This window comes from Mustela nivalis (genome assembly GCF_964662115.1).
Source record: "Mustela nivalis genome assembly, chromosome: 6".
Taxonomy (NCBI): Eukaryota; Metazoa; Chordata; class Mammalia; order Carnivora; family Mustelidae; genus Mustela; species Mustela nivalis.
The window spans coordinates 11,402,993-11,416,847 of NC_139025.1; the positions used below are offsets into that span (position 1 = coordinate 11,402,993).

The following is a 13,855-nucleotide window of genomic DNA, read 5'->3' on the forward strand; positions in this document are numbered from 1 at the left end:
GAGATAAAATTGACATAGAACACTGTATTAGTCTAAGGTATGCCATCTCCTCTTAAACAGCTCAGAGATACCTAACATGATGTCCAAAACAGATTCGAAAGGATCCCTCAGAAGCCTGGTTTTCTTTGTCCAGTGTCTCCTTTCTCAATGAATAGAACCACCATGTATTTAGTTTTGCAAGCCAAAAATTCTGATATGTCACCAAATCCCATCAATTTTACTTTCTAGATACTTTTTCAGTCTCAATTGCCCCTGCCTTCTTTACATGCCCAGATAAATGGCATGGCTCCTTCTGGATCAATCTATATCTACTCTTCGTAATCCGTTCTCAACTACAGTCAGGTTCATACACACACAACCACCCTAAGTCCTCCAGTGCTTTCCCACTGGACGTGGATAAACACAGGACTCCCAAACAGAGCCCATATACCCGACATGTTCTGGCCTACAGATGCCCCCAGTCTCACCTCCCATGAGACAGTCCTTACTCTGAGTTCCAGCGATGCCAATCTCTCAGTCCCACCTGCTTGCCAGGCTTCCCACTGACCCATGAGACTCTTCTACCTGAATCCCGCACCCCCTGTAGGCCTTGTAATGGTACTCATCCTACAGTCCTCAGAGAAAAGGCTACTTCCCCAGAGAAGACCTCTCTGACCTCTTCCATAAAAGGATATCTCCTTTTTTAGGGGCTCATTGAGCTAAGTACATCTTTCCAAGAACTTTGTCACAGCTGAAACTTTACATTTGGTTTTCTCTCTCTCTCTCTCTCTCTTTTTTTTTTTTTTTTTAGAAAGGGAGAATGACATGAGGGGAAGGGGCAGAGTGAAAGAGAGAATCTTAAACACGCACCATGCCCAGCGAGGAGCTATATGCAGGGCTTGATCTCACGACCCTGAGATCATGACCTGAGCTGAAATCAAGAGCCAATCACTTAACTACGGTCTGAGCCCTCCAGGCACCCCTTCACACTTGCTTTTGTAATTACTGAATTCATGTCTTCTCCCACCACTACTATGTAAGTTTCATGAGGCAGGGGCAGAGGTCAGTTCTGTTTTGCTAACCATGATGTCTCCAGTGTCTGGCACAGACTAGATATTCAGTGACTATTTATTGAATATATAAATAGTCCTCTAGATTTGGAATTTTGTTCTTCAGCCATCAGTGTGTTCTCAAGTACAGATGTTCCTTTCTCTATATGTCTGTCCCATGAACCCAGTTCAGAACCGTCCCCTGACTGCCTCATGAACAGACCTAGAAAGTCCCTTTGTGTAAATTTCTTCAATCAAAACTTTATCCAAATTTTAAGACCCCATACTTTGCTCAAGTGGCACGAAGATTTCCCTGATCATTTCAATCCATAGAGTTCTCTCCCTCTGATGAATTAATACTACCCACAGTATTTATTTTGTACTTTTCAAATACACCTTATATTATAAATTAATGATTTCTGTGAGTATGCCTAATATTTCCAATGAGTCATATATATGCTCCATAGCATAGCAAGCCCCATATCTTATACTTCTGGGTGGTTTTCACAATGTCTAGCTCAGAACCATGAACAAAGAACTTACTCAGTTAGTTGAACAAGGTCTATGCTCTACCTTTGATACGCCATAGGCTACAAGGACCTAGCTGTCACTTGCTACTTCCCCCAGAAAAATTAAACAAAATGAAGCCCTACCTCTGGGTGTCTGTGAGCCCTCTGGTGGGTATCACCTCAGTCTTAACCCTTTCCCCACAACATAAAACCAGCTATAGGTCCTGACTGTCATTTTTAGCATGGAATAGCAGGCACAGACATTCCCCATGAGCAGATTCGGAAATAACAGAAGTAATGCAATCAGATCATAGTGGTTTCCCAGCAGAACATCCAACTCCAAGAAGAAAATGGCAGATTGTCGTGGTTTGCTCTCTGCCCTTGACTGAGCATTTACAATGTGCCCGTTCCTGTGTTAGGCAAGCACTTCACATACAAAGGCTTATGATATTTTAAGGCACTTAAGAAATGAGGAAACTTGACCTTAGGGAAGTTAAAAAAAACTTGTGCAATGTTAACACTGACTGGCAATTTACTGGGGAGCTCAGAGATGAACCCACAGACCTCTAAACTCAAAGTACACGATTTTAGGCCCTCTGCTTTACTGCTTCCCAACTGAGAAACTAGGACCAAAGCCTCAGGAGGAGACTTCAACGTACAAGACTCCAAATGAAGGGTGTTTTCAGAATATAGTATATAATAAATATAAATGACATTTTGAGGGTCCTCTAAGCAAGAGTGAGATAGGAGTAGAACTTCCAAAAAATTATATATTTGAATTGCTCATACAATGACTCAATTACTCAAGGTGTTTCATATTTAAAGAGTAACACTCCAAATAAAGAAGCATTAAGATTTAAACATGAAACATTTTTTTCTGGGCACCTGAGAGGCTCAGACTCTTGATTTCGGCTCCAGTCATGATCTCAGGGTTGTGGGATCAACCCCTGCCAGGAGCTCTGCGCTCAGCACAGAGTCGGCTTGAGATTCTCTCTCCCTCTCCCTCTGCCCCTGCTACCCCCTTACTCTCGCTCTCTGTCAAATAGTCTTCTTTTTAAAAATAAAACATTTTTTCCTCATCCTGCATCAAAAACTTATTATTTACAATGAAATTAAGTAGAAGGTTGAAAACAGTGCCACCAAATTGGTTCACTTTCCAAATCAACAATAAATGAAAATTAAAACTGAGTTCACATCTTAGTATGTGATACCAATAGTCAATCCCTTTTTAGGTCAGTTTCCCCAATTTCATATGTAGTTACACCAATGAACAGAAACAAAACCTATCCAACATTACTATGTATTGAGGAAAATACAAGTCAAAACAACAAGATATTATTTTTTGTCTGTCTAACAGAATACAAATTATACTTTATTCAATGACAGGTTACAATGTACTCTCACACATAGTTAGTGACACTACTAAATTTTTTTCAAGTCCCTTAATTCACTAATCCCTCTTTTATGAATTTATTCTAAGGAAATAATCAGAAACATAGTAAAAAAAATTATGTTCAAGGATACCTGTGTGGCATTAGAGTAGCAAATTCACAAAATATTAATAGTAGTTATCTCTAATCACTTAAATCGTAATGATTTTTACAGTCCTAATTTAATTTATTCCTATACAATTGTATTCAATTTCCAGTCAATGTCCTAAAATTGTGTCCCCAAACACTCTAAAAATAATCAATCGTCAGCAAGATTACTGTTAATAACAAAGACAAGGGGAAGTTATTTCAACTCAGAAGTCTGTCTTGTTACACATCTCCAGTTTTCCATCCACCCAGAGGTGATCCTTACCTGAGACTTTCTAGCCTACTCGCTTCATATCTTGTTTAACAATTGTTTTTTGGGTGCCTGGGTGGCTCAGTGGGTTAAGCCACTGCCTTCGGCTCAGGTCATGATCTCAGGGTCCTGGGATCGAGTCCCACATCGGGCTCTCTGCTCAGCAGGGAGCCTGCTTCCTCCTCTCTCTCTCTGCCTGCCTCTCTGTCTACTTGTGATCTCTCTCTGTCAAATAAATAAATAAAATCTTTTTAAAAAATTGTTTTTTAATTCAGTCAAGCCACTCGAATTTCCACTGACCTGGGTTGGATGTGTATTGCATTGCAATCATAAGCATGGATGATGCAGACAGATTAACGTGGGCAGGAACGCCTTCTCTCCTTGAGGAACCCACTGAAACAAAACATTATTTCATTAGGTACAAGTAATCTCTATGTATACTTCTTATTTTACATTTAGTGTGAGAGCTGAGAAGACACTTAAAAAAAAAAAAAAAGTCTCAACCCATTCAATGGATGCTTTGCACAAATAAAACCACAAAACATCTGTCCTAGCACACAAATGCCATGATTGTCATCATCAATGGCAAACATTTTGTGAGAATCTACAAGGAGCAGAAACAGTGCCACAGTATGATGCAATGGCTTTATCGGAGATGTACTTAGATGTGACCTCTGCTCCCAGGATGTTTATATCTAGGTGGGAGAGAAAGAAAAAACAAAACCTTCCATGTGTCCAAATATAAAGGCATGTCAAAGGTTATCCCAATAAAAGTAAAAATAAAAGGTTTATTTATTTTGAAACAACTTGAATGGGTTAACTTTTGAAGATGCAGGTGAAATAACAGTCAGCTTTTAATGGGGACCTTATTAATTCAGTCATACACACCAATTTCAAATAGTATATTATAAAAAATTACATATTAACTTTTTTATCATCTTGATTTTTCTTTCAGAAAAATTACATATTAACTTAAAAATTATTTTCAACTCTCACAGATCATGAAACAATTCTATTCAAATCTTCACATGTAAGTCAACAGCAGTATCTCCATCACCATGAGAATAACTTTTTTAGCTTTCCAGAGCTTACCATCTCCATATCCAACCAAGCTGTTTGGAAGAAAGCACTTTTTGAATCTGTGAGGACCACTGTCACTGAACATCTTATCCTGTGCCACAAGTATTCAGTCACAAAGCAAGCTGGTTTCTTCAAAAGTCATCTCACAGCTGTATATCCGTGGTCTCCACACGATAAACCACTTACATCCTGCTTTTAAGACATCTTTAAGTGGCTTGTTTACAATGACATCCAACACTATATTATATTTCTTTCTCTCTCTCTTTTCTAGTGGCATAACAGGTAACTCCAAGTAGCATTCAAAACTAGCACCAAGGGGGGTCATTCAAGATACTACTCCAAAGAGTTGTTTTCTCCAAAGAGTACTCTATTATTCTAACCAGTAATTGAGAGAGGGCTCCCATAAGAGAATCTTCGAAAGGACTCAAATAGGGGCGCCTGGGTGGCTCAGTCAGTTGAGGGTCTGACTTCTGCTCAGGTCATGGTCCTAAGGTCCTGGGATCAAGCCCCACATCAGGGTCCCTGCTCAGTAGGAAATCTGCTCCTCCGTCTCCCACTCCCCTGCTTGTGTTCCCTCTCTCGCCATCTCTCTCTCTTTCTCTGTCAAATAAGTAAACAAAATCTTTAAAAAAAAAAAAAAGGACTCAAATATAAAGAATTCCTTTTCTCAGGGACAATTGCAGAAGCAGGGGAAACTTTCCTTATAGTTAGGCTTGAGTGACCAATTGTCAAGAAAGCATGAACAGAACGGCTTCCAGTGAGTATGACAACCTCCGTCAGCCAGCTCTCAATTTCCTACACACAACAGAGAAAAGCACTAATGTGGGTAACAACAAAAAAGCAGATGACCCACAAATCTGCTTTATTTTATTTTACATTAAAGTACAATACGTGGAAATCTCACCTCCATCCATAAAGAATAAGGCAACTTATAAAAAAAATGTATGAAACAGCCATTAAAACACAAATATAAGATTTGTCGTGGAATAGAGAACACAGAGAAAATTTAACATGATTCTATTCTTTTCATTGGATGGAAGACTTTGACCACAACACTGGATGGCAACCTTTACAATAGCTTTACAGAAATAAGCAAACAAAACAGATGTATCCTTAGTTTCATTCAGGTTCCATTTACCTGAATTTGCTTTTATTAATCACTTGCAGCTGGGCTCCTGCTACGTCACCAAGCAGGCCAGAGTCTGGGAGATAAACTAGTTTGGCTGTGCAATATAAATGAATATTAATAATTATACAAAGGTATGCAGATCAGGTCAACGCTCTTGGAGGGTAAAGCTGATCAATCAAGTGTGATTAATCAAGGAAAGAACTTTGAGCCAAATCTTAAAGAGCAAGATGCAGCCGCTCTCAGACTTCAGCCAGGGAGCTTGTTCAAATTCACTTTGGGGCCCACATCTAGAATCTGACTCCATCAGCGTGGAAGCAGAAAAGCTTTAATAAGCACATCAAGTAGTTTGTTGTTGTTGTTGTTGCTTAATGTATTTGACAGAGAAAGAGAGCAGAAGCAAGGGGGAGGGGCAGAGGGAGAAGTGGGCTCCCTGCTGAGCCAGGGGCCCCATGTGGGGCTCGATCCCAGGACCCTGGGATCATGACCTGAGCCAAAGTCAGCCGCTTAACTGACTGAGCCACGCAGGTACCCCACATCAAGTGGTTGTGACGCAGGCGGGCCCTGAGCCTGGTGGCAGGAGCATTACTAGAGGGGAAATAAGAAAGGTGTGCAGGTGTGCGAGGGAGAACTGGGTGGCCCTGGGCCCTTCGTTTAAGGGGGAGTGGAGGGTGGGGAAGGTAATTCTTGTCTCTGACATACTCGTGGAAAAATAATTACAAATATTTTAATAATTACATATATATATATATTTGGTCCTTTTGGGATAAGGGCTTCACCACTGTTGAAATTCATGTGAAACTTTTTAATAATAAACATTTCTTAAAAAAAAAATGAATAAATAAAGACTACTACAAAGGGAGCCTGTGAATCCCTGTGCCTGGAGGCCTTTAAAAATGGGAAAGATGCCCAAAATGTCTCGATGATTTAGGTGAGGTCTATTTGGAGTAGAGCCCAAACGGCTCGACGACCTTTGGCTGTCCCTTCTACCCCTACAAATCCATGGTCTCCCTCAAGCGTGGTCAACCACAAAGCCAAAAGCATTCCCCTGGCTCAAACCCTAGGAAACTGGCTCCAGCACCTCGACAAACAGACATTGCCTTGCAGTTCTTAGCCTTATAACAGACGGGATAAAATCACTGCCATTCTAATTAATAAACGTGCACAGGCACACATCATTTATTGAATCTTGGTAAAAAGGCATGCATGATGTAAATAGATGTACGGCTCATACAGCTTGTCCCCGTGAGGGTATATAAAGCCAAAGCTCCATACAACGGAAGGAAGAAGAGAATTAATCAAAGTAAGAAAATTTTACATCTAATATTGTGCTCAGGAAATACAATTACAAGTTCTAAGGCCTATTTCCTGATGCTCCCGGCACCACCAGAATAACGGTTATCAGCATTCCTTTCCTCTATGAGCAATAACAATTCCTTAATCTGTTCCTGCATTTTATAGCTCCTAATGTACTATCACGTATAGCTCTTATATGATTCTCACCAAAAAGAAATAAATAAGTAGGGACGCCTGGGTGACTCAGTCGATGACATGTACAACTCTTGATTTCACTCAGGTCATGATCTCAGAGTTGTGAGATCCAGACCATGTCCGGCTCTGTGCTGGGTGTGGAGCTGCTGAAGATTTTCTCTCTCTCCGTCTCCCTTCCCCCTCCCCACCGCCTCTTGTACTCTCTCCCTCCCTAATAAATAAATAAATAAGACTTAAATAAATAAATATATTGGGGAAACCATTTTATAAAGAGAATCAGATTACTTGCATGAGAGCACCAACTTAATTATTAGCCCAAGTCACTTGACTTAACAGGTAACACCCTAGTGACGTATTCATTCAAAATTCATTTAAAAATTCAAAAAGTATTTTTTTCATACCCCTACATACCAGGCATTTTTCTAACCCTAGAGACACAGCCATAAACAAGACAGGCAAGCCTTTGTCCTTACGGAGCTTAGATGCTCAAGCAGTACCATCCATCGGCCACTTGTGGCTATTTAAATTTAAATGAATTAAACGTCAATGAAAGTCAGTTTCATTAGATTCATTTCAAGTGATCGATTGTCGCATGTGGCTAGTGTATTCCCACGGAATTTTATAAAACATTTCCATCATTGCAGAAAGTTCCATGGACAATGCTGTTCTAAGAGGAACAAGCAAACAAATACCCATGAAGAAATAAAGCAGGGCACAGGAATAGGTAGAAAGTGATGGAAGGTCTTGCGTTAGCTTGAGGGTAAGGAAAGGCATCTCGAAAGGTGTGACATTTGAGCTGAGACCTAAGGAGAGTGAGGAGGAATCATATGACCATTTGGGAGAAGGACTACTGAGACAGAGAAAAAGCCTCGTGTCTTTATGGAACTGCAGAATGGCTAATGAGGACAGCACAGGGTGAACACACAAGAGGCAGTAATGACGTAGTAAGGTGGCAGCAGTGGCCAGAGCACAGAGGGCCTTGTGGGCCAGGGAAGGACATTGAATGTGATTGGTCAGAGTGATGCAATGTGATGAAGGAAGTGATGTAGTCTGGTTTACGTGTTTGGAGCATAGCTCTGGCTGTTGGGTGGAGAACAATTGTAGGGTGGCTAAGAATAGAAGCAGGGAGATCAGTTCAGAAACTACTGGATGGGTCTGGGTGAGAGATGGTAGTAAGTAGTCTGAATTGGAATATACTTAAATAAACCCCATTAACCTTATACTTTTATAAGGGGTAAAGGTAAGAGAATCATCTGGGAAGAAGAAACACAGTCTGGTGCCATACAGTAGAACCACTTCCTTTGCTTTGCCAGATTGCATTGCTTACATTAGCAAGTGTCTTGTTTCTGTAAGCAGAGGGATTTGTGTTCCATGAGTTAGGGTTTAAGCACAAGATACCTATGCCTTCAGAGGGCATATCCATGTGCAGACTGCAAGATAAATGAAAATCACAGAGATAAGATTGCCCATCAACAACTCCTAGGCGGAGGAACTTGGCTGGCTCAGTCAGCAGAGCACGCAACTCTTGATCTCAGGGTTGTAAGTTCGAGACCCATGATGGGTATAAAGATTAGTGTGAAAAAAAAATTGCAGAAATGCTCTGTCAGATCCTATGAGACCAAAGCCTATTATAGCCATTATTGTTTATTATACAACAAATTCTAGGGGGAAAAAGTCCCAAGCCCCAGAGGCTGGCCCCTTTTCTCAAGCAATATTTAGGACAATAAAACTTCAGGACATGTGAATTTGAGCAGGATACTGGCATTAGTTGCTATGGTATTTGACCCATCTGTCATGTCTATGGGTTTGGTCTGTTCGACATTTGCCCAATGTTATACAATAGCCAAAAGCCATTCCTGTATGTTATCTCATGGTCTTCACAACAAACACGGGGTGTAGGCAGGGGAGATCATGATTACTCACAATTCTATAGCTAAGGAAACTAAAGTTTGATGAGGTTAAGAGATCTGCCAGGAATCGAAGGACTAAACAATTTAGCTTTTCTGTTTCTACTCCAAAACATTTCTACCGATTGAATAATAAAGCTCTTACAGTACAGTAAGGCCTACTTTATAAAAATGATCATTAGCTAATAAAGCAGGTTTTATATATAGAAGGCTATTAAAATGTCATCAATATATTGTGTTGGGTTCTATATCTTTTTCCTATATATTTATTAGTTTTTGCAGGATCACAGGAATATCACACACATCCTCTGTAGGAGTAGTAACTGTAGAACAAAAATGATCCTAGAACCAGATATTCAATTCGACCACATGATTGCTTTTAAGTCAATGCAAAGATCTGAATGAACCTCTGTTTTTCCTAAGGGCAGGTGACTTTGAGGAAATTTGAGTTGCATGACACTGCACAGTCTAGTCTACCAAGATACACTAGAAGGGTCTTTTACTGATATCATTGCTCAGGCTTATTACCATCTTTGAAATAACATAGCCTACATCAGTTACTGTCCATTTGGGATCAGCTTTTCTCTTCTCTGCCAACATCCATATCATCTGCCCAACATCCATATTTCAATTTGGTCCACAAATTACAAATTTCTTATTGGAAAAAGAGAGGTTTCCATGGTGAAATGCTAATGACTTTTTCAATTCTTAGTAATCCATATATATGTATATATACATATATATGTATTTTAAATAAAGCCTATTGCACATACTTGGAATACAGAGAAGAATATCTGTTTATGGAAGGAGTTAAAAAGCAAAGGTTATGTCAAAGGAAATTTTTATAATAAATTGCAGTTTCCTCTGCAGCACCTCAAAAAGAGTTATTTAAAACAAAGGCATGGTACTTGGTTTATTGACAAAAATGACGGGAAGGGCCTAAGGGAGAAACGTGCATTGCCCTTACAATGACAGAGCTTAATGCTCCGTTAGACCCAGCTCAGAGCTTCATATTCTAGGTTCTTAATGATTCAAACATTTAACACCTGAAAAACTGTCCACATTGATATTTGACCTGGCAAACACCACACCGAGCAGAGAAAAGCCTCCTGTCTTGACGATTTTTGTCAAGTACTCAGAAAATACAACTTCCTTCATCCTAACCTCTCAGTCCTGAAATAAAAACATTCTGGAAGAAGTTAAATGCCCCTCTCTCTGTCTTGTTTTGGTTGGGATTTCTAGACTCTGAAACAACTTCCAAAGACAGAAACAACGTGGATGCCAGCAACAGACACAAATTCTCAACGTCTGTTCATTTTCACGTAATTAATCAGGAACCCACTCCTCTTTCTCTTTGAATCTGTGTCTTTGCAAAAAAACAAATACAAAAGAAATACCTGAATCGTATAATAGAATGTGCCTTTAATATTACTACTATTTACTTTCAAAGATTTAAAGGTGTCAAAAACTGGCTATTCCTCAGCCCATTGGCCTGGTGATGAGAAGCAGAAATCAGGAGTAAGAAACCAAAACCCAAGCGACAAGGTAAATGAACTAGATCAACAACTGGGTTAGAGGAATATATGTGCCTCTTACATAAAATAAGATTGATGTTATTTAACCTAGAATTAGTAAGCCAGAAATAACCTTAGAGATGGAACATGTTTTCCAAACCCCTCCTTTACAGCTGGCAAAACAATGGAGTCCCAGAGACATAAACAGCTTGTTCATAATTTAAATGAGCACCAAGTCGCTCTACTAATTAAGTATTAAAATTCACGTAAATGTTGTAAACTCAACTTACTATTTTATTCCCCTCAGGTACCAAGGCTCACACATTTAAATAAATAAGGATTCTAATGGGAGTATAAGGCATGTTTGGGGGTCTGTGCTTTCAGTAGAAATTAGTGAGGATTTAGAATAAAGAAATAACTAGCCAGTTGTCACAATGTTTGATCTGTGTGAAGCATAACTTCAGGGACCTGATAGAGTCAATGACTTTCCCTAAACTATTAACTTATTCCTAAGAAGGAGGGTACAGGGAGTTAGATTAATGATAACAAAGGTACACCTCAACTGTAATTCTTTTAAAAAAATAAATTAAAACAAAACAGGGATTCCTATGCCTAAATTTAACAGTGAACACAACTAAACAATTCTGAGATCCGTAACCATAAGTGAAGTCCTTGTCAGGTCACACAGAATAAAAACAAAAAGAGAGGGAGAGAATGATCAAATATTCTATTACTTGAACCATATAATCAGTCTGCTTATTTTTTTGAATAGCTATATAATTTAGATAGCCGTCAGACTCTTTGCTGAAAAGACATGAAAATTACAATTCCAGAGCTAAAATTAAGCTTAACTGTAAACCAAGTAATGGAGCTTAAAGGTACCTATGTTTACCAATTATTATTCCATAGCAACAAGCAGCAAGTTAAATAAGATCAAAGGGACCTAAAATTAAAATGGTGAAAAATGATCACTAGGAATGGAATATGATTAATAAAAAGTGTTGAAATGGAACAAGAATTGAGGGAAGGAGAGGCATAAACTAACACTTAGCACTTAGCACTGTGTCCAGGTGAATCAGAAACCTGAACCAGGTATCCCAACAACCCAGGCAACTAGAATTATTATGCTCAGTTTACAGGGAAGAAACAGAAAGGTTAGGTAACTTGCCTAGGGCCACATGGCTAGTTTGGTAGCACAGCTGTTGATGCGAATCTAGATGTGTTTGACTCATAAATCCACCATCTTTTCAGGTTACCCCCTAAAGTAACCTCTGGATTCATAACAAATTTCTTTAAAAAAATACTTTAAAAGGATGGTGATCATAAAGACCACAACCCAATCTGTTTTTTCTCTTTGCTCATGTCCAGAAAGACATGAATTAAATCTATAAAAGTGAAATAGAGTTCAAGTCAGCTCCGCATTTATAAACAGAATGGGTCGCAAGCCTTAGCTTCTTTCAAAGTGTTTTCATAAGTTTGGACTCACTTCATCATTACAACATCCCTGCGAGGGGAAGTTCCTGCTGACATCATTCCCCCGATGAGGCGTCAGCCACATGAGCTGTCTGACACCACACAGTACATTTACCAACGGAGCTGAAACTAGGATCTGTATCTCCTGACTCTGTCTATTCCTCTTCCCATCATACCCTTCTGCCTTCAGATGCAAAAGATAAGAATTTCTATACCTAAGACAACACTCCCTCCACCTTTTGTCCTTAAGTGACAAAAATGCCATAATTTCTATGTAGGTAATATAGACTTCACCTTGATAATGCGTTCTTCCTATTCCATAAGACCAAATTATGCAAATAAAACAATTTCAAGGTATCATCATCATTCATTTCTTTGATTCTCACCATAATAATCATGCTGAAATGACAATTTAAATCACAGCACCTGTATACAGCAAGTGATTCCATTATAATCTTGAAAATCTACAGCCTAAAACAGCAAAAGCAATTTCTGTTCGTACAATACTCTAAAAGAATCTAGTATTAGGTAAGATGGAACTTACATATAGCCATTGGTAGAAAAGATGTGCTAAGATATTCAATAATATCCTTGTGCAGAAATGGAGGAAAGGTAGCTAACGTTGATATCATCGTGTAGGGCAAAGTACTCAGAATATCATCATTGAGAAAGGGTAGCAAACATGTAGTTGTATAAAATATCGACTGTCCAAGATCTACAAAACAAAAGTGAGTAATCAGTCACAGAATATTTCGCCATTTAACAAAATATGCTAATTCTACATTTTAAATTCTTTTGAATTGGCTTAAATTATAACCAACTATCTCTTCCTTCCTATTAAGAGCTCTGAGACATGATGTGCATACATAGGATTAGCTCGATGTATGACTGCATTAAGAAAGATAAATACCTCGATCATGAGCTTCTCCTCAACCCTTTATCAGTCTTTAGTAATACTTGGTATTCCCATATTATTCCTGGGTTTCAGAAACTAAAAGTGCTTTCCATGTGATCATGAACACTGAAATATCCTCTAGCATTCTTATCTCCATTACATTTTAGACATGATAACTATGGCACAAAGCCATTAAATTATTTTCGCACTGGAAGTTTTAGAGAAGTCGAGGGAAGGACTGGAAACGAAACCAGGCTATCTCTTCTCCATCAACCAAAGCACACTCTTCCTACATCCAGAGTCTTGGGCAATGAGGGAACATGTGCCTTCCAGCACAGCAGCCTAAAGGAAGCTGTAAATGACTCTCCGTTCCCCTGTGCATCTCATTATGAATTATCAGATAAGGATGTGCCACCTAATGACAATCTTTCCACCAACACTTAAATGGGAATAGGAAGAGTACCTACCTCTCTTCTAGAAGGACTGTTAACAAGGCTTAAATGAGATTAACTTATGCTTAACACAGCACATAATGTGTGCTCCACAAGTATTAGTCGTTTTTAGTAATACGAATAATGTTACTATTATTACCTGCACAAGGAGTAAAAATAGAGGACATTCACCAAAAAAAAAAAAAAGAAAGAAAGAAAGAAGGAAAAAACCCCATATCTAGTTAGCTTTAAAATGCATCTATACCAAATCTTATTATACTAAATATATCTTTTGATAGTTCTGGGCCTCCCAATAGATGGGTTACCAATCAACACTTGACAATGAAGACTTTGATCATCTTGCTATCCATTCTAAAAAAAACTATTAGATTTGTTGGTTTTGCAGCTCCTTTACCTTCTTCATGCAATTCTAATGTCTGATGTTATTTCTGATTAGAATTAATATGCCATCTCAACAGTCACATCGACTGACAACACAGAGGACGAGGCCACAGGGCACCTTGGTGAGCAAGGGTCACTCAAGCTTGGGCTCAAGTTGATGAGACGTAAAATTCACAGGTGTTTTACTAAGAACTAACTGAGGCTATGCATC

General features: G+C 39.0%; 1 protein-coding gene across 17 annotated transcripts in view; it reads right to left on the reverse strand.

The window, feature by feature from the left end:
- UNC79 (unc-79 homolog, NALCN channel complex subunit) overlaps positions 1-13,855 on the reverse strand; it is a 239,117-nt gene that overhangs the window by 178,546 nt on the left and 46,716 nt on the right. For all 17 annotated transcript variants that reach the window (XM_082733281.1, XM_082733285.1, XM_082733276.1 and 14 more), the window contains 2 exons: positions 12,461-12,631; positions 3,626-3,718 (listed from right to left, as the gene is read on the reverse strand). In XM_082733281.1, coding sequence (XP_082589407.1) covers positions 3,626-3,718; positions 12,461-12,631 — 264 coding nt within the window. The remainder of the gene's footprint in view (positions 1-3,625; positions 3,719-12,460; positions 12,632-13,855) is intronic.